This window comes from Ptychodera flava, unplaced genomic scaffold (assembly GCF_041260155.1).
Source record: "Ptychodera flava strain L36383 unplaced genomic scaffold, AS_Pfla_20210202 Scaffold_44__1_contigs__length_1314385_pilon, whole genome shotgun sequence".
Lineage (NCBI taxonomy): Eukaryota > Metazoa > Hemichordata > Enteropneusta > Ptychoderidae > Ptychodera > Ptychodera flava.
This window is the reverse complement of record NW_027248366.1, coordinates 809403-834594: the sequence shown is the minus strand read 5'-3', so window position 1 is coordinate 834594 and position 25192 is coordinate 809403. Positions and strand designations below refer to the sequence as shown.

Genomic DNA, 25192 nt, shown 5'->3' with positions numbered 1-25192 from the left:
TTCAGATTTTTGCCAAAATTTTGGTTCTAAACTGTAGCATATGAAATGTGATGTCTTCCCCGTCCAAAATTGTCGAAAAAATTACAGAAAATTCCCAAAAATCAGTAAAATGTTGCACTTAAATTTTGATTGGAAAAATTACAGCTGGCAAAGAATAAATATCCATCCTAGAGATTCAGAAGGAAATAAAAATTGCAAACAAACTTGCATATTAGCGATGATGGAAGATAAGAATGCAGACGACATACTCTTCCCGCAGGGGTCAAAGTTCAAAACTGATTGGTAGAAACGTGAGATAGTGCTTGTGCTTCGTACTATCTTCACAAGTACAGGTTGATTTGACATGCAATTCATTCAATAGGCATATCTCAATATCAATGTTTAGTTCAATAGTATCAGGGAGTGCAGACTTGTATTTTATTTGAAATTTGAAATTTTTTTATGAAGAAACAGTGTTATGAAAGGGATTTAAATGCAACAGGATGATCCATAATTTCAATTTCTTTTTCTATTTGCTTTGACAAGTCAACACTATTTCTTTTAAGTCATTAATTTGAGATAAAATTTGAAAATCTACATCAATTCTTATGCAAGTTATGTTGCTTTGCAGGATTTATTTGTGAAAACATTGTCTGCAATCCCTTTGGCAACCATATCATATTAACTGTCTGCAGGTCTGTTTCCACCCCTCTCTCAATAATGAGGGCACCCTTAAACCCTATACTTCATAAATGAAGTTATATTTCCATGAAAAAACACTACATAAACCTCAGGAATTATGTTGCTAAAATGGTAGCTTGTAAGGAAAAATTTCACATTGAAAATATATTTAAAAAATTCATTTAAAAATAAGAAAAGCAGATATGACAGGTGGAATAAAGATGACAATTTATGATGAAATACCTTTGTTTTGTTGCGGTCATTGACAGCAAGGTGACCCAGGCCCTGGGCTAGTTCCATACATGAGAATCCCTCTGCTCTACCAGTCTGATTGCACAGAGCATCACGAAGTAACTTGGCTATGAACTCTATGGCACCTAGTCATAGTGGAAAGAATTGAAACAAGTGAATGTTGATTGAAGAAAAAATAAAATTGCCATTGAATTCTATAGTAATTCTCAAACAGTGTTACAGCATATGGAGAAGGACTAATTGTCATAACGAAAGCATTTATTAAATTTTTTTGTATATGAAATTATCAGACCCTTTTCCAAGTTTTACACAAATGTGGTAAATAACCACAATAAATCACCAAATTTTGGGAAATGAAACTTGTAACATCAGTATAAGATTTTTTTCCAGTGACACCACTTTTGTAAGTGAACTTGAACTTATTACACTGGATTAAACACCCTTATTCAACGTGAAAGAGGGTTTCCCTCGTCACACTATTACATTTCTTACATCTATGACCCAAAAATAATGGCAAAACTTGACAAAAATTATCAAATATCAACAATTATTTTTTTGATATATAAGAGACTAATATTGTTTTTATCACATATAATTTATAGTAATTATAGTTTTTAAACAGTTTTTTTATTTCATACTCAAGAAATGCTCATGTAATGATAAGTTAGACAATGGCCTAATAAGACACTGTAACAGAAATACAGGGGTGAGTTCTGACTTCAAAATCTTGGTGAGACTGTACCAGTCATAAACTGCTACATAGCATGGCATATCATATGACACATCACATGACATCAAGGCACATGTCACATGACAATCACATGCTCGCTAAAATGAAAAATATAGATGTAGTAGCATGGTCTTTTAATTAGATGTACGTCCACGATGCTAATATCACAATGGTATCAACATATTTGCACAATCTCAAATTAAGGATGTACGATCGGTAAAATTAAAAGTAATGTCATTTCTCTAAATTGTCGATTTTTGGATTCTCCTTTGTAAGTATTATCAAAATGTGTGATAAAATATAGGGGTCACCGCGCTTGTTTGTGAGATACATGACCATGAATTTTGCCATTTATAAGAAAAAATGCTGAGTCAGCATTTTTTTCACCAATGCATTTTCTATGGACGAAATAATTCAATGCCGTTTATCTCAAAATTTAGCGCGGTGACCATATCATTTTATTTGATCACTATTATTTATTTCTCTAGACTGAGCTTTGTGCAAATTTTCATGAAAATGACAATAGTAGAAATTGATTTTCCAGCAAATTTCAATGTAATCCTATGGGAAGTGACAAATTCCACGCGCGCGTACCGCTCGTACATCCTTAATGATATCATGCCTCAATACAGAGTCACTTTTAGTAAACTTTGTGCAAGCTATAAGTCTTCTGTTGATAAGGATCACTGCTATAACACACACAGGTACACATGTACCGTACACACAATGTGTAACAGACAATGATACACACAGTAAGCAATGTTCAAAAGGCAATATGGTACGTAAACATGACAGATTACTCGATACATGCTATAGGCCAATGCAATGTAAAAATTTTTCTTCACCCACTAATGGTTTATAGGGATGTCCAGGCAATATGATCAACTATATAAATAACGCCAAATTTTAATGTAGAAAAACAATGATGATAGCCACTTGAAGAGTCGACAAAATTTCTGCTTTAAGGTAGAACGTATCCCTGGGACAGATATTCAGATTCCCAAAGTTCAACAATTCTTTTCTGATCTACAACTTGTTCACTGTCTTAGTTTTTTAAAAATCCAAAATTTAATTTTCCCAATAGAGATAACGCAGGGATAGCTGCCATTTTGAAATTCAAATATCGCAAAACGTTTGGTAATTGGTTTCTCTAGTGCTGAACTTTGCACGGTGACCCCTAATTTTTATTGTTGAATTTAGTAAGAGAATGGTTGATAGTTTTAGAGAGGAAATTTTGAGCAAAAGTTTAAGTCTTTCACATTTGGGCGCATGCTACCTTGACCGTCATAGCCTGAGGTAAATTAAATTTTCAAAGCATGAAGTAAAAGCTGCCTCACATGCAAATTAGCAATTATCAAAGTTATTTATCAGGTTACATTGTTACTTGTAAACTAAATCTCTTCAAGTTCAAATTGCAAGGCACGTTTCTTGTTTACGTTTTTATATTTGTACATGATGACCTTGAATAAATTTCTGGACTACATGGAAATATTTATACTGGTAAAATATTCAATATTTCAAAATCAATATGTAATTCCATGACTCAAGGTAATTCATACACTCATCAAACTTATAATTTAACTTCCAGTAAAATTTTACTGACTATTTTCAATGTCTGGATTTTGTACAAATACGTAGTGTCCACTGCTATTATATTTTCAATGTGTTTATTGCCAAAGAATACAGAGTTTACAAATGTGTTTACCAATTTGCGAAAGTTGCCACTGAACACAGAAATTTTAAGGTGTGCCAAAAACACGTGTTTAGCAACTGTCACACTGAAAGGAATATTTTTGCAGCAAGAAATAATTGCAACACTCAAACTTTGAAAAGTCAACATTCAAGCTGAAAAATTCTGTAAACAAGTCATTGTCAAAGACACAGTCCCCACTTGGTTAATGCATTTGGAAACCATTGACAGAAATGATGGGCGTATTGGATTGTATCACAAAACAAATCAACATGCATGTAAGACATTGGGAATAATCCTTGTACCATACACAGCTGTCTATGCTTGTACCAAGTTTGAAAGAAATTGCTCAAGGTATAAAGAAATTTGTGTGAATGGTCACAAGGATGCATGCACGGATGCACACAGGGACACAGGGACAAAACCAAATCTACCTGTACCAGTCCAAAAGGACAAAGACTAAACATAGGGCCAAAGTCCCTGAAGCTACTATAGACATGGACACAAAATTAAGTATTTCCTGACTGTATGAAATTATCTCACTAAGGTCATCCTGGGGACATGTAAACTAAAAAATAAAGCTGTCTGACCAGCGGTTTGAAAAAACAAGTGACTCAACAGTTGACAGAGCTCTGCTGTGTTATGTAGAGAATAACCTTTGTGACACATGTATTGATGAAGAAGGTGGATATCTTTGATAGCTCATTTCAGGATGGCCTGACCAAAAATGGAAAAAATTCCGTAAAAATACAGATTTGCATATTTCATCAGACTATATTAGTCTATAATAGCAAATAAACAAGAGTTAATTGCTTTCTAATTAAAGTGAACAAGACTTGCTGAAATCAAGATTAACGTCATAAAAAAACAGCATATCTGTCAGGTTATAAAGAATCTTGAGCTGGTTATCTTTTAATATCAGTATTTTCATCCTATTAACCAAGCACATTTTAACTTTCAAATTAACATTGTAAGTAAGTTCTGTTGAATAAGTTGAGACTGTACTACTCAAAGAAAGCACACTGAAGAGACAAATGTTTGAAACTTAAGAAGTTCAAGGTCATCCAAAGCATTATAAGGAATCATGTTACACTTTCATTGCACTGTTTACACAGATTGCATAAGTGCTATAAATAGCACATGAGGAATCTTACAGCCCAGCTTTACCATAAAAACCCTATCACTTTGACCACTCTTTTAATTGACCACTCTATTTTTTTCCTCAAAAAGTAATCTTATTTTATCCTTACCAAGTCAACCATAAATGGAAATTAGAACTTTCTCTATCTCTATTTATTTGACCACCCTATCATGACAAACTATTATGAGCAATTTCTTTTAGATAACATAAATGACTGTTCAGAATATATCAAAGTTGGGATTCAGGAAAGTTGCCTTTACATGTTTTAATCCTCCAATATGGTAAGCATTTCACTTTGAACTGTCAAAAAAAGTTGAACTTTCTGATAATTCCACACTAAAATTATTTTGGCTTTGATGATTTCCTAATTAATTCAATTATTTAAAATCATATTAATTATTTTTTTCTGGGTGAATTGATAGGGTTTATACTGTACAAGAATTCCATACAATGTAAGTCAAATTTTGACCAAAAATGACAAAAAAATTCCTTAAAAATACACATTTGCATATTTCATCACAATTTGAACAAATCTAAGTTGGGTTATCCCTAGGGACCTGTATACCAAATAACAAAGCTGTCTGACCAGCGGTTATGAAGAAGAAGATTTTTTACCAAAAACGCCTTTTTTGGCATTAATTTGCCTATTTTCAACAATATCAAAAAATTAATAAAACTAGTTTCTCAAATCATATTTTTAATTCTACACAACAAATATCAAATCAGTAAGTACTGCGGTTCGCAAGATATTTGAGTGGACGGACGCCTCACAAACGGACATACATACATACATACATACATACAGACTGACGCCGGACGCCGGACGGATACCATCCCAATAGCTTGTATAGACTATAGGCTATAGGAGCTAAAAATGCAAGGATTGCTACAGTGCTCTTAAACATTAATAAATACATTTTTGTAGTGCAGCGGATTATATATTTGGAAGGAGAAAAGTGTTAATTTTTACCTTTTTCAATCTTGACAGTGTCTGTTTCAACAGTGTTACCGTCGGCTTTTGTGAGAAGTAAATGAGTGTTATGGTTAGATGATATGCAATGCTAGAATTACACAATCACAAAATGAAGCAGCCTGTATAATATGAACATCATCGCTATTACTATGAATGACTAGATTGCACTGTCCGCATTACACAGGTTAATGTTTGATGATGTCAATTGTAAACTGTATCTGGATTTATCCGGATAACAGTGGTGTTCATAATAACAGATGTATTATCTTGTCATAGAGTACAGCTGAACTAGTCCACAAACACGCCTTGCCATACTAAAATAAATAAATAAATAAATAAATAAATAAATAAATAAATAAATAAATAAGAGGTTATATTTCTCTTCATGAATAAGACAAAGATTGACAAGACATTACTCAGCTGGCCAAAGAGAGTGAAAAACCTATTGATTTGCCCAATGTCTAGCTTTAAAAGAACACATCAATATTAAAAAATGTTTCATTTTTATATTGTCAGAATACTCAGAGCTAACATCTGAGTTCACTTTCTGTAAAGTGCATTTCATTTGAAAGTAATTGGAAGTCACTCTTCAAAGCCATTGCTCTGTCTTAAGGTAGAACGCACCTCGGGGACAGATATTCGGACTCTCAAACTTTTACAATTTTTTTCTGATCTACCACTTGTGGGGTTTGTTTTAAAGCTCTTGGTGTAAGAAAACTTTTCACCGGCTTAGTTTTTCGAAAATCAAAAATTTTATTTTTTCTCCATAGAGTTAACACAGGGATGGCGGCCATTTTGAATTTCAAATATCGGTAAATCTTGAGTAATTTGTTTCTCTAGTTCCAAAATTTGCATGGTGACCCCCAATTTTTATTCTTGATTTTGAAAGAGAATATTCTTTGAGGAAACTTTGAGCAAAAGTTTAAGTCTTTCCCTATCGAGGTGTAAACTACCTTAAGCAAGCAGTTTTGCTTTGCATCAGCTGGCTTGCAAACTTATCTGAACAGTTTTTTAAAAACTCTTTTTGACACATACAGTATGCACATCAATTACAATATACAAGTACATGCATTCAGTACTTACTAGTGGCAGATTCGCTGCAACTGACATTTTTGCCCTTCAGGTCATCCGTCATCAATTTGATTTTGGAGCAACATAGCAGCAATGAGCCCGAGGCTTTTCATTTGCACCAAGTCCAAGCATTGCCAGGTAGAGTAAACTGCTGTAGGGTATACTGTTTGTGTGTCTTCGATAAAGATATGTACTTAGTCAGATTTATACAATTATATCAGGAAAAAATATTTCTTGTTCCCTGCCTATAATTTGAGGTCAATGAAAGAAATGCAAATCTATATATTGTGATTATTTAGATTGGTTGTACACATCTGCCCCCTGGGTCTTTCATTTGTACTAACACCAAGCATTATGGGAGGTAGTAACTAATATACAGTACACTGTTTGAACTTGAATTTGAGAATGATAAGCATTAGCTATTACTCAAATTTATACACCGAGAAAACTACTGTTGATTCCATCTTTTTATAATTTGAAAAAGTGATGTAATATTGGAATTCAACATTTTAAATTCCTAGTATTTTTGTTTATTCCTATACTTAATTTGTTACATTCTCAATGCAGGTTGTTTACATAACAGGTTTTTTCAGATTTCCAATACATCTTTTTTCCTGTTCTGAAGTTTCAGGTAAGAATGGAAGACAGCTCCAAATATTAAATCTATTAAATTAGTGATACCATACTGTGAATTATTTAGACAGTGTGTCAGCAGTTGTTTGGGATATACTACGGTGGAGACATGTGGATTACTCCAATAACATTGAAATTTCAAAGGCCTTGAAAAATTCATGCACTGGTGTCAATTGAATGAATATTATTTGTCTCTGAACTGTCTGTATGGAGTTGTTTGTGGACTAGTCGGTAAATGTTGCCATGGAAATTGTAGTGTTTAGTGACATGGTGAAATGAAAGCTTAGGTTCTAAAATGCATTCACAAGCGGAGCGTTCTGTTAATGTTTAGTAAGACTTAAATATCAGATCAAAATTAGCTGGAGAGTGATAATTATAAAAACATGACAAACTCATTACAAATACCAATGAAGATTGCAGCGAAAGTGGTCGAGCTACAACTTTGTGATGACACAAAACTAATGATGTAAGGTACATAATGGCACATACACAAGATTGAGAATCATGCAAGCCTGGCTATGAACTTCTAATGGAATGGTTGTCTGTGGTGTGGTTAGCAAAAGGCAAAACTCTGAACAGCTGCAAGAACTTGCAGCCTTCAGTTTCTTACAGCTTGTGCCACTGGTGGCTCTCTTCACAGACAAGTCCAAAGACAAGTTCAAAGTCTGGCCAGCAAGGCTACAAGTACTCTGAAACATTTTAACCTACTATGATCTGATTTTACTTACTATGATCTGATATGAGATGATTTTCATGCTCTTCAATGATGTAAGCCAGGGTCATCATCGCGATGGATTTCAAATATTGGTCACTGTTCATGAAATATTTGATCTTGTCGACGGCCTTGTCCTTGCGGAAGTACTGCCGGTTGCTGGGTTCCTTGGCTAGGTTGTGGAGAATGTTTAGAGAAGCCTTCACAAGATACAGAATGTTCTGAAATAAAATGGCTTATATGGTCAGCTGTAGATGAAATATATGCACAGACATAGTGTACATTCAGACTACAGACTTCACTTTCTTGTACCTCCAATGATTAACCTGTTCACCCCCAATTCCCTGTGAACAGGTCCACACTCACCATTGATAACAATGGGTTTGGGCCATACCATGGTGGTGAAAGGGTTAAACAGGAAATAGCAAATGTGATCATCATACATATATTCCAATAATACCTTTTTTCCACTCAGGCTACTCAAGTTTTGTTTATCTGTAGTGGCTAAAGCACAAAAATTTGGATTAAGTGTGAAAATTTGGATGCATCATCATATTTGTTGTAATCAGGTTGCAAGTACACTGAGCTCTTTGACACGCCCACTGACAAGAAACCACATCTTTTTTACAGTCTCAGATTTTGCATTGTAACAAAAAATTTACTTTCTCAGCCAGCGTAGCATTGCAGTAAAACTCACCACACCAGATGAATAAGTTGAACTATGCTTAACTTACAAATGCCATTCCTTATATAAACTTTGCTGGACAAGTGAATGACAATGAGTGAAATTTTAGTTATTTTTGAATGAATTGACAGCTTCTCATTATATTAAACTTAACACATTGTTGATTAAACTAATACTAAAACTTGATATTCCACAAGAATCTGTATTTTCATTGTCATGAAATAAAATAAAATGAACGTGTTCTCATTCGATCTTTGGAGCTAATAATAATGTACGGTGTCTCGGAAGGCTGTATCTGATTGGTTGGCTGAATATTATTGGCGTTCATGACTCATTATAAAATAGCCAATCAGCTACAAGCAAGATTCCCCTGTACTAAAGTGTTGGTGAAGAAAATGGCTGATTTTGCAACTTAATAAAAAAATTCAGAGTCAACAAAACTAGAAGTACTGATTTGAACAAATGATTCTTAATTCACGTCTTGACCTCTATTACCTGCACATGGGTTAAACCATACTACAGAAAACAATAGGAATATACCACAGTGTGGGAGGGAAAGGGTAGGTTAAACCAAATCTAAAACTATTGTATAACTTACTTTCTGTCTGATATTTTTCCTGTACGGTTCATGAGCAATGTTTGTTAGACATATTCTGATCATTCCGACTTCACCAAAACTTCTGCACAACTCCAGACTTATATCGCTGAAATTCCAGCACAGCGTGTAGGCATAGTACGCAGTGAACCATGCTGCAGTTGTCTTGAATAAACCGTGTCGTGATAAATTGTTGATCATAGTCACACATAAACCTGAAACACACGATATACCAGTAGTATGAGACGTTTATTAAGGAATGGTCCACCCAAAATATAATCAGCCTTATACAGGTTTATATTTATGTTATAAAAGCATTATCATTACTTTTTGCCCGGAAACAGCAATTTGTTGAAGTTATCTATGAAAATAAGTATCAAAATCAGGCAATATGGAGACCCTTATAGCTGACTGTGCGTGGCCATATTGTCTACTTCATCGCAAAGCATGCCGGGAAAAATGCCCGGATGATGACGTAAAGTTTTCGTGTTTTGGTGCATTGGCTAGGGGGTCTGATCTAGGGAGTCTCATTAACAGCTTATGCCTGCCCGTAAGTGTTACGGATGTACCAATGATCGTGCGCGAGATTTCGAGAAGGCATTCTGCATGATTCGAAACCCGAGGTGAAAACACCGCCTCTAGAAATTGTTGCTGGTGAAGATTGGCACTGACATAAATTTTCAAAATTATAAGCACAGTGCATGTTTTTACGTATGCGAATGCCGTTTCCAAGAGAAGGACTTCGTCGGCAGTTTGACGATCCCTAATCAAATTGGGATTAGGAAAAGACTTCAAGATGATGCTGTACCACAAAATTACACTGGAAAGCAAATGCATTCGTGAAAAGGAAGGCATCAAGGGCGATTGTGGGAGAGACTTTCCATAAAAGAAAGAGGTTAATGGTTTAAATATTTATGATTTTTCTGAACCGCCGGAGAGTTTTTGGGATCATCTTTCCTACAAATAGTTTACTAGTCTTATTATTCTTGTTCGTGTTGTTGATGACATAGCATTGATATTTAAAACATAATAAAGTTTGCGTGATCAGTTGAAATCAGAAAGTTTTATTTTTGCTCGGGAATGTTTAACCGCATCAACGCAACAAGCACCCACGCGTGACGTCAACGGAAACGATCCGTATGTTGAACGATATCTGGAACCAAGAATTGGTGCAAAAGAGTTCGAGAAAGAAGAAGAAACGTTGTTGACAACTTTCATTGATGTCGGAAAAATTTCAGACATAATAAGTCTTTTCTTCCTTTTAGAAAAAATAGGCACGTCAAAGTAAATTTTATTATCGGACATCTGTGCTGTTGGTTGAATTTGTCTTAGCTGTGGGTCCATAGCTGTGGTGTTTTCAGACGGGATGCCTGTCTTTTACGTGCTGGCGGGGTTAAAATCATAAAATTCAAAACCAGCCCGTAAAAGGCAGGAATCCCGTCTGAAAACACCACAGCTGTGGACCCACAGCTAAATGTGTCGACGATACCACGGCACTGCGGCTAGCCATATTTTTGTGGCGTCGAAAAAATAATGAGCAATTTGCCACTAAATTATAAATAAAAAACAAGAAGCAGTAAGTGAAGTTCGTTGCTAGTGCGGAATTACAAGGATTTTCTCGAAATAACTAATCACATAGATTTCATAAAATGGTCCAAATGAACCAAGTTTTATATAAGCACGCTACAAGACCGTTCTTACGACCATGTTGGATTGTACTGAAAACGAGGCTCTCTGTTGTAAGGTTTCTAGAAATTTCCACGTAATTACGCCGCGCCAAAGATCAGAGTGCATCGTATCGTAATTCAAACACGCCACTCAACCTCAGCAGCACTTATAATAACATCATTTAGCCTAAAAACTTTAAGTTCAAGAGTGGAAAATGGAATCAGATACTCAATATGTGTGATCGAATATATTTTATGTTTCTCAGTCAGGCTAATCAGACACCGTTACTCTTGAATCGTAGAGTAACCGTGATTCAGATTTTTTTTCTCAGAGCTACTTTCTTTCCATATACTGCTATATAATAATACAGACTTTTTAATTTTGCCATCTTCCAGTCCCAATCTGTCGAAAGGCAGTTTATTTCATTCCTTTTATCTGTAATTTTTCTCTACTACCGGTCGCGAGGTCACGTTCGTGGCTGTAACTTTTTAGTGTTGAATTTTTGCCGACATTTTCTCCAACACCGGCCGCGAGGTCGTGGCTTTCAGGTTTTAGACTTTTTTCAGTAATTTTTCTCCACGACCGTGAAGAAATGGCTTTCAAGTTAATGACTGGTTTTTTTTTCTCTCCACGATCTGTCGCCAGGTTGTGGCATTAAAGTGCCATTGATTTTTTTACAATTTTTCTCCACAAGACCGGTTGTGAGGTCGTGATTTTCAGATGTAGACGTTTGTCAGTAATTTTTCTCCACGACTGGTCGCCAGGTCAAGGCTTTCAGTTGTTTTACTTTTTTCTTTTTGTTTTTCATGACGCCGGTCGCCAGTTCATGAATGTAAAGTGTTGACTTTTTTCTGACTTTTTGTCCACAACCGGTGGTGAAGTCAGGGTAGACTTTCACGCTTGTGATTTTTTCGGTTACTCTCCACGACCTGTCGCCCGAACGTTGCTGTAAAGTGTTGAATTTTTCCCAAAAGTTTTCCTAATAACTGGTCATGGCTTTCAGATTTTGACAATTCTCAATTATTTTTTCCAATACTGCACCAAGTTGACAGCAGAAAACGGCTACTCGGATTCGCGATCTCTTCCTACCTCCATTGCGGTTTCTAATTACCGGTAACTTACGTTTGAAGTAACCAGACTGTTCAATGTGAGTTGTGAGAACGGGAAAATTTCAGTGTGTTTTATGACTGTACTTTGAAAGGATAAATTGAAATTTCATTTAGTGCCCCCTTGAACATGAAAGTGTGTTTGAAGTTTAATTTAGTGCCCCGGAGAACATGAAAGTGTGTATGTATAACTATTGTTTGTTAGATGAGGGACACTCCATTAGAGTCGGACAGATGAGTCGTTTCCGGTCGTCCGCTTTGTGTCTCCTCCCTCTCCAATGGGAACGGTGCTTTGAATTATCTCGTCATTCGTTCATTCTTTCATATGTATTTGAAAAACTTATACTTTGAATTGGCAATTTTCGATAACCATTCTTTGTCATAAAAAGAGTTAACCGTATTTTAAAACCAGCGTTGTAATGGCTAAATAGGCGGAGCAATGTCGTCATACAGTTTTCTTCGGGCGTTTGAAATCCAACATCGTTTTTTTTCAAGTGATAGCAGCTAGCTTGCAATGCTGATCAAAATGTTTTGCCCAAATATGCAAGCATTTTGGCTAAGTTGAGTTCGTTTTGTCACCAGCCAATATTGAAGATGTGTTCAGCCACGGTTTGGGGACTGTGGTTCAGCTCCAAACATGGCCTCCCGTAGCGTTGTTACTTACAATGAAGCTACCAAAAGAGCCACGCTTGTACAGCTTCCTTCGGTTACTGGTGGAGCCACGTGCCCTTCTTTTACTTCTGAATTTATCGATGTGTCCGTGTATTCGTCGGAAACACCAAGTTCGAAATCCTATCTAGAGTTCGGCAACGCTGAATTCCGGTTCAAAGTTATAAGGTTGGAGGCAAAGTGTATCCATGGAGCAGCTCAATACAAACGTACGGTAGATCAGACCCCCTAGCGATACCCCTAACTTCCTCAACCAAACACGAAAACTTTACGTCATCAAATGTCAAGCCTTTCTGAGGAATTCCGATAGGTGCGTTTCCATATCGCTAAAATGGCGTCATACACATCAGTTCATAAAACTTCTATTTTACGAGAATGAACAGCACATTTTTCATCTTTTCATCATAAATGTTACAAAAATGATCCTCTTCAACTTTTAAAGGCAGGTTGATATTTGGGTGGACTATCCCTTTATTAATAACAAAATATGGAAAAAGTTTATTGTACAGTTGGAGCTACAATGATTAGCCAGTATTTGATGTACTAAAACTGTAGATAATCACTTATTATCAGTTATGACAACTTTTCAGAGTTCAACTTTGACCTTTCGACTTTCGTTAACCAACCTTTGAATTCAGAGAAAGACCAATAATAACACTTATCTTTTCTGGTGTGGCCTGTATAATTAAATTCATGTTCAAAGTACTCTGCCACTACATATACAACAGTATCATTACAGGTGCCTTTTTTTGGTATGACCTAAAGACAGCAGAAGTTGGTGGCTAACACTAAATGTCATTTGATTCTACTGTGTAAAATTTACGATGGTACCAATAATTGAGATTGTATTTATACCTGTTTCATTACAACCAACACTGATATATACATGTGTGCACAGCTTACAAAATATGAGAAAACATGTTTTTCATTCTTTCATTATTTTTACCTCACTTTCTAAGTTAGAAACAAATGCAAGGCCATCAGTTAAAATCACACAAAAAATCATGGAATTTATTTACAGTGCATTACGGTAGTTAAGCTTTCGAAAATGTGAAAATTAAACTTTTGCTCAAACTTTCCTCAATGAAACTTTCAACCATTCTCTTTCAAAATGAAGCATGAAAATCGGGGGTCACTATTTTCGTAATAGAGAAACTTCAATTACTCAGAATATCTGTGCCCGAAGCACACTCTACATTAGGGCCAGTACAGGACTTCATAAAATATGTGGTAATATTAATACTTCTGTAAACCAGCTTGATGACAGTTTTCTTAATTCCAAACCTTGTCAGCTCAGACAGAGGTGATGATACAGACTCAAATAATACATGTTGGATGACAACAATGTGTGTACTGAGATTCCGTTGACAAAGTATACATTGCTGATATTTAATATCGTCTTTTTTATGAAACTTTCCACATACATGTACGGTACTGTACCTTTGTCAAACACATCTACCATCAGTTAATCATAGAGCAGATTGCACTAGGGAGATAGCATTGAAATCCTGGGAAATTATTAATCACAATTTAATACACAGCACCAATACTTTTCACATTTAATATGAGTAAATGCATGTACATCTCTAGGTCAGTGTGACCTAACACTTAAAAAATAATGAATCTTTGGACCATATAAGGGATTAAAAAACAAGCAAATCCTATACCTGCCAACAAACTAAATGTAAAATGTTCTTATCCTTTTGGTCACAAGTAAGTCAGATAGGTTCATAAGGTTCTAACTTCTGTTACATACATACATAAACACATACATTAACTAGTTATCATATACAAGTGATTACCGAGGAAACCTTTGCACACAAAAATATTTTGTTAAAACAATGACCTCCGATCTCCATTACATGACAACAATTTAGCTTATGGATCACCTGATCAAGATGTCATCAATAACTCCCTAAGTTAATGATAGTATACACAAAATTTCTAATCGGGTTCAGGACATCAAAAATTCATAGCTCACATATGACACTATGAAAAGCAAATTCATATCATGTTGAGGGGTCTTATCTGCTTTCAGTGCTCTGTACCTGTCTCAGATTGGTTTACTGACACACCTAGTTACCACAATGGCTGCCGCTCCTGAACATAAAGTTTGGAAGAAATCGGTGAAGATTTCCTTTGTTGTACCATCTGTCTGGAGCGGTTCAAGTCTCCTAAAATTCTACCATGTCTGCATACATTCTGTGAGCAGTGTTTAGTCACAATAGTCAAGAAGACTGGATCTCTAAACTGTCCAGAATGTCGACAGCAATATCAGCTTCCTGTTGGAGGAGTTCCAGCAATAAAAGGCAACTTTTTTATGAGCAATCTGATTGAAATATTCAAGCAACGACTGGAGTCCATGCAGGGAACTGATATAAAGTGTAAATCTTGCCAAGAGAATACAGCCACTCACAGGTGTGTGGAATGCAGACATTATCTTTGTAACAACTGTGTCAAGGCTCACAGAAATCTGCCAATCACACAGACACATCAACTGATGACCATTGGAGAATATGAAACAGCAAAGTCAACAAATTCAGTAACACCAAAACCAAAAGAATATTGCAATATTCACACCCAGAATGAGGTCAAATTCTACTGTGAAACCTGTCAGGTACCTGTCTGTACAGACTGCACCATAGTCAAACACCGCATACCAGAACATGTACACAGAGACTTGAAAGATGCAGCAGATGAGTATCTTACAGAATTGAAAGCCATGGTTGAGAAACTGAAAGTGAAAGAACAGGAAGCTGAAAAGAACAAAACCCTGGCCAAGCAGATACACACTGATCTTACAGAGCAATGCAGCAGAGAAGAAAGGAAGGTGAGAATGAAAGCAGAAGAAATCATCAAGAAAATAAAGAGAGAAGAGCAGAGACTGATAGATGAACTGAAAAACAATTACAAAATGAAAATTAAAAGAGCAGCTGTTGATGTCGATGAGAAGGAATTGAAACATGGTAACATTAAGAGTGCATGCAGTTACATAGAGAAACTGATGCATCATGGGAATGCTGCTCAACTTCTCTCGGCAAAGGGTGATGTTGACACTCGTATAAAAAAACTGATTACCAAGGAAACCATAGCGGACGCTAAACATGAGGACTTAACTTTCACACCAAATGATGAGTACAGTGAGCATGGAATTCTGGGAATGCTGAAATCTGATGTGTGTATGCCAAAATGTACAGTTGAAAACATTCCAAAACAACTCTGGAAAAGTGACTCTGCAGACGTACTTATCACAACCAGAGATTCCACTGGAAAACAAGTCATCCCAAAACAACCAGTGAAAGCCAAGGTAAGAAAACCTGATGCATCATGGGAAGACATCAATGTAGCCGATAACAGAGATGGTACACACAGAGTTACAGTGGCTGGACAATTGGATGGAAAATATCAAGTTACCATGACGATAGAAGATCAACCAATACCAGGCTGTCCTGTCATCATACCTGTCATCAAAGGATTGCTGAAGACCATCGGCACTCCAGGAAGTGCTGAGGGAGAGTACATATATCCCTGGAGTGTTGCCATAAACAAAGACAGAGACATTGTCACTGCTGATAAGGATAATAATAGGTTGCAGATAACCACCAGAGCGGGAAAATTTAAGAAATGCTTGTCATTCAAATATTTTGAAAAGCCTTTTAAACCAATTGATATAGCTGTAAGTGACAATACATACTATAGTTTAGATGACAACAATAAGCAAGTAGTTGTCAGTGATGAGAATGGACATGTCATCAGATGCTTTGGACAAAATGAGTTGAAAGATCCATATGGTATTGGGATTAGTCCTGTAGATGGCAATGTCTATGTGACAGACTGGGGTGGGCATTGTGTCAGGGTTTATACACAACATGGCAAATACCTTAAGTCATTTGGGTCAGAAGGTAAAGGTCAAGGGCAATTCAATTGTCCCTGGGGTGTAGTCATTTCAAGTACTGGAATGGTATTTGTAGCAGACCACAATAACAAGTGTATCCAGGTATTCAATGCAGATGACAAGTATTTGTATTCCTTTGATTGTAAGAGTGGGGATGGTGAGATGAGATATCCAGGGGAATAGCAATTGAAAATGACAAAAATGTCTATTCCACAACTGGTAGAATTTATGAGCAAGGTAGTGAGTTGATTGATGGTTGTAGTCTACTTAAGTTTGAGAGTAGTGGTAAGTTTGTTTGTCGTATTGATAGTGATAGTGATGGGCTGAATGGCCCATTGGTATAGCACTGACAGATGATGTACCTTGCAGGGTGGTTGTAGCAGATACCAACAACTTTTGCATCAAATGTTTGTACAGTGATAACATCACAAGAAATTGTACAATGATCGTCTTTTGTTGTTCAGTCCTTGATAATGTATAACATGCCGTAACTACAAGACGTACATTAATATCATGCGGCGAGAATTTAAAACAATTGTTTTATTTTTGTAAATTAGTATGTAGTTCATCTTTTCCTGCCATAGACAGACTCACATTTTACACACAGCAAAGAGTAGAGACAAAAGTATTGCATTTGCACTGTATGAATCAAGAGACAATTTGACATTCTTCTTGTTGTAGACCCATTTCATAGTTGATAAAAGTCTTCAAAGCAAAATTTAGAGATTTACTTTAGAATGTCATCAATGTAATCTTCTTTGGCTTTGCAAGCAAGACATCAGTTTCATAGAAAAATTATTTTTTTCATGGTTAGACAAATAATAATAATAATTAATAATAATATTATTCAATTCCTAAAAACGCACTCCACAAGCATCTCAGTGCGTTGAACACAACTGTTAAAAAACCAAAGACAGCTAAAAACTTGAAAAACTACAATTACAAGTAAAACTTAGTGAAAAGGTCGGTTTCAAACAATGTTTAAAAGATGCTACATTTCTGTAGCAACAGTTTTTTGAAGGCAGTGTATTCAACAGCAAAGGAGCACATGCCGAAAAAGCTCTATGACTGTAAGACTTATTAAAATAGCCATAAGGAAAAGTTACGCGTACTTTATCAAAAGATTGCAGATCTCTTGTCGGTGCATGCCGGTCAATTAAATCAGTCAGATAAAGAGGTGCATCACCTCTGACAATCTTAAAAGTGGTCAAGTATCAGTTACTGGTAGCAGGGGTAGACTTTACATGTGACCACAGGCAGTAACAATATACAAACAAAATGTTTTGCTTGAATTTTTGAGGTTGTTGATGAAAAAATATGTCAATGACAACCCATTTATTAAAGAAATTTCAGAAAATCATATATTCAGAACATGTATAGTGTGCCACTTATACTGAAAAATTACAATTTTTCTTTATTGTATGATTTCATGATTGAGATATAGAGGTACACACGATAATGGATACCTAGATAGATAGATAGATAGATAGATAGATAGATAGATAGATAGATAGATAGATAGATAGATAGATGGGTGGATAGATAATTTTTCTATTAGGAACAACCTCATGAAATCTCTTGTCTGTCCTGTAATGTATTGATGTTATCTCATTGAATTCTGTTTTCTTCCCGGCTGATATCAAAGGGAAATAATTTTCACTCTTTTTCATGTCTTTCTAGATGTTAAAGTTTGTGTGCATTGCTCTATCAAAGTTTTTCTGAAATTGGTACATATTAACTCTTTTTGAACCAATTTTAATGTGAATTAAATAGAATAATGTCATTCAGTGTGGCTTCCATCGTGTTTTGAGTGTCTGTGTACCGATATGTCATTAGCTGTTAAAAATCTCATGGCATACCATTGCTGGGTGTGGTTTATTACTTATCTTGCCTGTTCCATCACATGCATCCACATTAAAACATAGTTTGATCCAACCCACTTTCAAAAAGTCTTTAGTGGTATGTACAGCTTAAATACGGTATATACCAAACAGTATTGCTGGATGTCCTGCCACTAACAAAAACAGTGGCAGTTTAAAATTGTTTGCGCGAACCACCAGTGTTCCTCTAAGGTTTCAAGAGGGTGCGCAACTTGAGATACGCCTGACTGCCTCAGCTGGGTCTGTTCATGTATATGCTAATTTATTGAGGTACGTCACAATGTACAATGAACGTTGGTGGCAACTGCGCCGCCAACAGGCACTATTAAATTCGAAACGCGGAAGTAAAATCTAAACTGAGATCACACATTTCTCCCTTAGTTATCGTTTCCATAACTAATACCGATTGAAATGACTGAGACTAAAGTTGCGCAAAACATGAAATTTCACTGCGGGAGCAGTCGGAGACACTGCGCAATTAGCGCGCAAATAAGCCTTAGTGGGAACACTGGCGACCACAGGACTGTGGTCCAACACAAAACTTTACAGAAAATTGATGCACCACTGGGCATTGTTATCATGGTATGGTCAAAACAGCTTCATAATTTTTACCTCAAATCTATACGTGAAAAACATATCCTGGTATTACTGTGTGCCACAGTATTGGTCATATTCTCATGATGTGTCCATATTTTAACTCGTTGCTGCGCAACTCGTCAAAATACGGACACATCGTGTAGTAATTACACTTTGTGTAATGACACCTTAAAACAAACAGTAAAAACATTCCAAAGATAACAATATTGCAATGTGTTGACTTGTGCAACCAGACTACCGGTATTAAACAAAGTGTCTTCTTTATCATAGATAAGATATCACTGACACTTACAACATTGTAACAACTGATAACTTTAAAGTAATTAACTGTCAAGTTATATCTGACAAGTTTGTACAGGAATCTGGTTTTTGGCAAATATCCAACACTGTACTCAGCCACATTAAACTATGTCAGGGACACTTACTGGTTATAGTCACCATATTGTTTTATAAATGTTTCTGTAAGAACATGAAATAAAGCAAAAATTCCTGAAACATTTGCATAAATCTGTGTCTACAAACAAAATCACACCATTCCAATCTAAAATCTATCATGAATGTTGTTAATTTTTACGGAAAATACAATTTTTGTAGCTTTAAGAACTGCCATAAATGAGAAACTAACAGGGAATACTACTTCTGTGTTTAGCTAATGGATATCGAGAAATAGCCCTAAGAAATTTATATTCACACCTTAAAACGATTATTTTTTTCTGGTGTGACCCGTATAAAAGGCAATGTATTCACAGTTTTCAGTCACTACAAACAACATTATATGGTATTTTAGGTGCATTTTTGGTACGACCTAAAGAGACCTGAAGATGGTTAAAAGTGAATTACTGATTGATCAACGGTTTGACTGCTCAATTTAATTGGGGTGTTGGGGGTAGGTTATAAAATAAATCAATTAGTCAAACTGTATTTAAACTTTCCTAAAACTTTCAACCATTCTTTTTTCAAAATCAAGAATCAAATTTTTGGGGTCACCATTCACATTTTGTAACTAGAGAAACATATCACCAATATTTTACCAATATACGAAAATCAAATGGCTGCAATCCATGTATTATCTCTGCGGAGGGGGAATTAAAATTCTTGAATTGTTCCAAACAAAGCAGTGAAATATTTATAAGCTTCTAAATGAGCACCCACAAGTCACAGGCCAAAAGAATATAATTGTAAACTTTTCAGTGGCTGAATATCAGTCCCAGAGGTACATTTTACCTTAAGGCCTGCGGACTACAACATTCAACAAAATATGTAGAAATATTAATACTTCTGTAAACCAACATCATGACAGTTTTCTGAATTCCAAACCTTGTGGGCTCAAACACATACAGGTTATGACACAGAGTCAAATAAAACATGTTGGATGATAAAACTGTGTCCAATGAGATTCCACTGGACAAAGGGTAAACTGCTGATATTTAATATTGCAATTTTTATGATATGTAAACATGTACCTTAGTGATGACACATTTATCATTGCATGGTCACAATCATAATCAATTTCCCAAACGACGATACTGAAAATCAGCTTATTTCTCTACTAACAAAACAAGAGTTATCTTTTAATGAACAACTTGCAGATTATATTTTTACTTTATATAAACAAAGAAATACCTAGTTATATTTATTATTAGCTACTATTATTATACTGTAATACTTTATCTTTATTGAAGAAAAATTTTAACTTATTTTTGTATCACACTTTTATTGCCACAAATGTGATGTAAATCCTATATTTACAAGCAAGCAATAAAAAATATTATTATTATTATTATTAGAGCAGATTGCAGTAGGGAGATAGCACTGAAATCCTGGGAAATTATTAATTATAATTTAATACACAGCACACAAATTGTTTTCACTTTTAATATGAGTCAATACATGTACGGTACATCTCTAGGACAGTCTGACCTGACACTTACAAAACAAATAAATCTTTGGACCATATAAAGGAATTGAAAAAAATCATCAATCCTATCAGCATACTGAATGTAAAATTTTTCTTATTCTTTGGGTCACAAGTAAGTCAGATAGGTCCATAAAGTTCGTACCTCTATACATACATACGTGGTACATACATTTACTGCAGGGTTATCATATACTAGTGATTACCTAAGGAAACCTTAATACACACAAAAAACATTTTGTTAAAACAATGACCTCTGATCTTAAACACATGACAACATTATGGAATGCCTGATCAAGTGATGTCATCAATAACTCCCTAGGTTAGTGTATAGTATATACAAAATTTCTATTAAATAGGTTCAGGACTTCAAAAATCCATATTAGCTCATATATGACACTATGAAAAACATCATGTTAAGGGGCCTTATCTGTTATCGGCCCTGTCCCTCTCTCACACTGGTTTACTGACACGTAGAACACACAATGGCTGCTGCTCCTGAACGTAAAGTTTTGGAAGAAATCGGTGAAGATTTCCTGTGTTGTACCATCTGTCTGGAGCAGTTCAAGTCTCCTAAAATTCTACCATGTCTGCATACATTCTGTGAGCAGTGTTTAGTCACACTGGTTGAGAAGACTGGATCTCTAAACTGTCCAGAATGTCGACAGCAATATCAGCTTCCTGTTGGAGGAGTGCCAGCAATAAAAGGCAACTTCTTTATGAGCAATCTGATTGAAATATTCAAGCAACGACTGGAGTCTATGCAGGGAACTGAGATCAGGTGTGCAGGTTGCAAAGAGAACACAGCCACTCACAGGTGTATTGACTGCAGACATTATCTTTGTAACAACTGTGTTAAGGCTCATAGAAATCTGCCAGTCACACAGATACACCAATTAATGACCATTGAAGAATATGAAACAGCAAAGTCAACCAATCCAGTAATACCAAGAGCAGTTGAATATTGCAATGATCACACCCGAATGAGGTCAAATTCTACTGTGAAACCTGTCAGGTACCTGTCTGTACAGACTGCACCATAGTCAAACACGCATACCAGAACATGTACATAGAGACTTGAAAGATGCAACAGATGAGTATCTTACAGAATTGAAAGCCATGGTTGACAAACTGAAAGTGAAAGAACAGGAAGCTGAAAAGAACAAAACCCTGGCCAAGCAGATACACACTGATCTTACAGAGCAGTGCAGCAGAGAAGAAAGGAAGGTGAGAATGAAAGCAGAAGAAATCATCAAGAAAATAAAGAGAGAAGAGCAGAGACTGATAGATGAACTGAAAAACAATTACAAAATGAAAATTAAAAGAGCAGCTGTTGATATCGATGAGATGGAATTAAAACATGGTAACATTAAGAGTGCATGCAGTTACATAAAGACACTGATGCATCATGGGAATGCTGCTCAACTTCTCTCCACAAAGGGTGATGTTGGCACTCGTATCAAGCAACTGATTACCATGGAAACTAAAGTGGACACTGAACATGTGGGTTTCACATTCACACCAAACAAGAAATTTTCTGGACATGGAATTCTGGGAATACTGAAATCTGGTGTGTGTTTGTCAAAGTGCACAGTTGAAAACATTCCCAAACAACTCTGGAAAGGTGACTCTGCAGACCTACTGATCACAACCAGAGATTCCACAGGAAAACAAGTCATCCCAAAACAACAAGTGAAAGCCAAGGTAAGAAAACCTGATGCATCATGGGAAGACATCAATGTAGCTGATAACAGAGATGGTACACACAGAGTTACAGTGGCTGGACAATTGGATGGAAAATATCAAGTTACCATGACAATAGGAGATCAACCAATACCAGGCTGTCCTGTCACCATACCTGTCATCAAAGGATTGGTGAAGACCATTGGCAGTGCAGGAAGTGCTGAGGGACAGTACAACAAACCCTTTAGTGTGGCCATAAACAAAGAAAGAGACATTGTCACTGCTGACACAGAAAATAATAGGTTGCAGATTAACATCAGAGAGGGAAAATTTAAGAAATTCTTGAAATTCAAACAGTTTGAAAAGCCTTTTTCACCATGTGATATAGCTATATCAAGTGATAATACATACTTTAGTTTAGATAGCAACAATAAGCAAGTAGTTGTCAGTGATGAGAATGGACATGTCATCAGATACTTTGGACAAAATGAGTTGAAAAGTCCACGGGGTATTGGTATTAGTCCTGTAGATGGCAATGTCTATGTGACAGATTGGAGTGGGCATTGTGTCAGGGTTTACACACAATGTGGCAAATACCTGAAGTCATTTCAGTCAGAAGGTAAAGGTCAAGGGCAATTCAATTGTCCCTGGGGACTAGTCATAGGAAGTACTGGAATGGTATTTGTAGCAGACTACAATAACCAGTGCATACAGGTATTCAATGCAGATGACCAGTATTTGTATTCCTTTGATTGTCAGAGTGGGGATGGTAACATTAGATGTCCCAGAGAAATAGCAATTGAAAATGATAAAAATGTCTACGTTACTACTGATACCCCTTTTAGTGTTCTGAAGTTTGAGAGTAGTGGGAAGTTTGTTTGTCATATTGACAGTTATAGTGATAGTCTGGACCACCCCGCTGGTATAGCACTGACAGATGATGTACCTTGCAGGGTGATTGTAGCTGATACCAACAACCACTGCATCAAAGTGTTTGTACAATAATAACATCAAAACAAATTGTATAATGATTGTGTTTTACTTAATACTTCATAATGATGTATACATGCCATGATTACAGGATGTACAAGTATATTTATATCAAGCAGACAAAATTTAAAACAATTATTTCATTTCTGTAAGTTAATAATAGTGTGTCATTCATTTTTTCTTCCCATAGACAAACTTACGTGACACTGTATACTTTACACAAAGCAAAGAGAAGACAAAAGTGTTGAATTTCTATCAATCAATAATTGGCAATTTGACATTTTCTTGTTATAGACATATTTTCATGGTTTATAAAAGTGCTTTAAAGGAAAATTTAAAGATTAACTTTAACATATGTCACAGATGTAATGTTCTTCTGCTTTGAAGGCAACACATAGGAGAAGTTTGAGAGGAAGTTTTTAATTTCTTCATACAGTTAATGATTTTCATTGTCAGACAAAAAAGGTATCACTTGTTGGTAGCAGGCATTACACTTTTCATGTGACAACAGGCCATAATGATATACAAACATTATGTCTTTCTTGACTTTTAGAAATTGATGATCATCTTTTATGTCAGCGACAACTTGTACATTCAAGACATTTCAAAAAAATTATATTTTAAGCTTTTCATACACCCTGATAATGAAAAAAATATATATTTTTCTTATTTCTGTATTCAATGATTCATGATTGAGATATGATGTACAGGTAAACACAATAATGCTGTAACCTGCATATATATATATATATATATATATATATATATATATATATATATATATATATATATATATATATATATATATATATATATATTATATTATATATATATATATATATATATATTTGATTATCTTCAAAATAACACAGGTAGATATTAAGTATTTTGCTGTCTTGTATTAATGTTATCTCATGCAATGATATATATACCGGTAATATATATATATATATATATATATATAATATATATATATATATATATATATATATATATATATATATATATATATATATATATATATATATATTAAGATTGACTGTTTATCAATTACAAAAAACAAATTATCTCTTGCATTGAGTTTATTTCTCCCAGGCTTATATGAATGCAAATAATTTACACTGATGTGTATGTAGTCTCTGCTTCATTGTGTAAATTTCTCTTCCATACTATTTCTAAAATTGGTACACATAATTGTTTTCAACCAATTTTAATGTAAATAAAACAGAATGATGTATTTCAATCAGACATGTATTGTGTTATCAGTGTCTGTGTATTTCAGTGTACATCGTCTGATATAGACAGTAACCTTGAACAAAAGGCGGTGATTACTCTCCCATAGAAAAGCTTCACAGAATTTGATCAATCAACTTGGTTACTTTATTACACTTAGTAGCCCTGACATGTAGTGTGTCTATTTCAGTACATATATATTTACACTGTTGTAGTGATTGAAGTTGGTCTGAGATGGGAAACATTCTTGTTTTACAAAATTGACAAAAGTGGGAGCAAGCTGCTTCTCCTCATCACACTAGGTAACCGAAAATGAAACATATTTTCTATTATCACATACCTTGAGCCACGTTCCTTTGTAACGCTAAGGGAAAAGACGCCCTTACATTTGCGTAATAATTTGCCGTATCACAA

The 25192-nt window shown here is 35.3% G+C and overlaps 1 protein-coding gene across 1 annotated transcript in view; it reads right to left on the bottom strand.

Moving 5' to 3' along the window:
- Positions 1–138: 138 nt before the first annotated feature.
- The window catches only part of LOC139128137 (uncharacterized), a 109160-nt gene continuing 84106 nt past the window's right edge, over positions 139–25192 (bottom strand). The window contains exons 3-7 of the mRNA XM_070693973.1: positions 9146–9357; positions 7879–8083; positions 5444–5488; positions 904–1037; positions 139–144 (exon numbers count right to left, since the gene is read on the bottom strand). Of these exons, the coding sequence (XP_070550074.1) occupies positions 139–144; positions 904–1037; positions 5444–5488; positions 7879–8083; positions 9146–9357 (602 nt within the window). The remainder of the gene's footprint in view (positions 145–903; positions 1038–5443; positions 5489–7878; positions 8084–9145; positions 9358–25192) is intronic.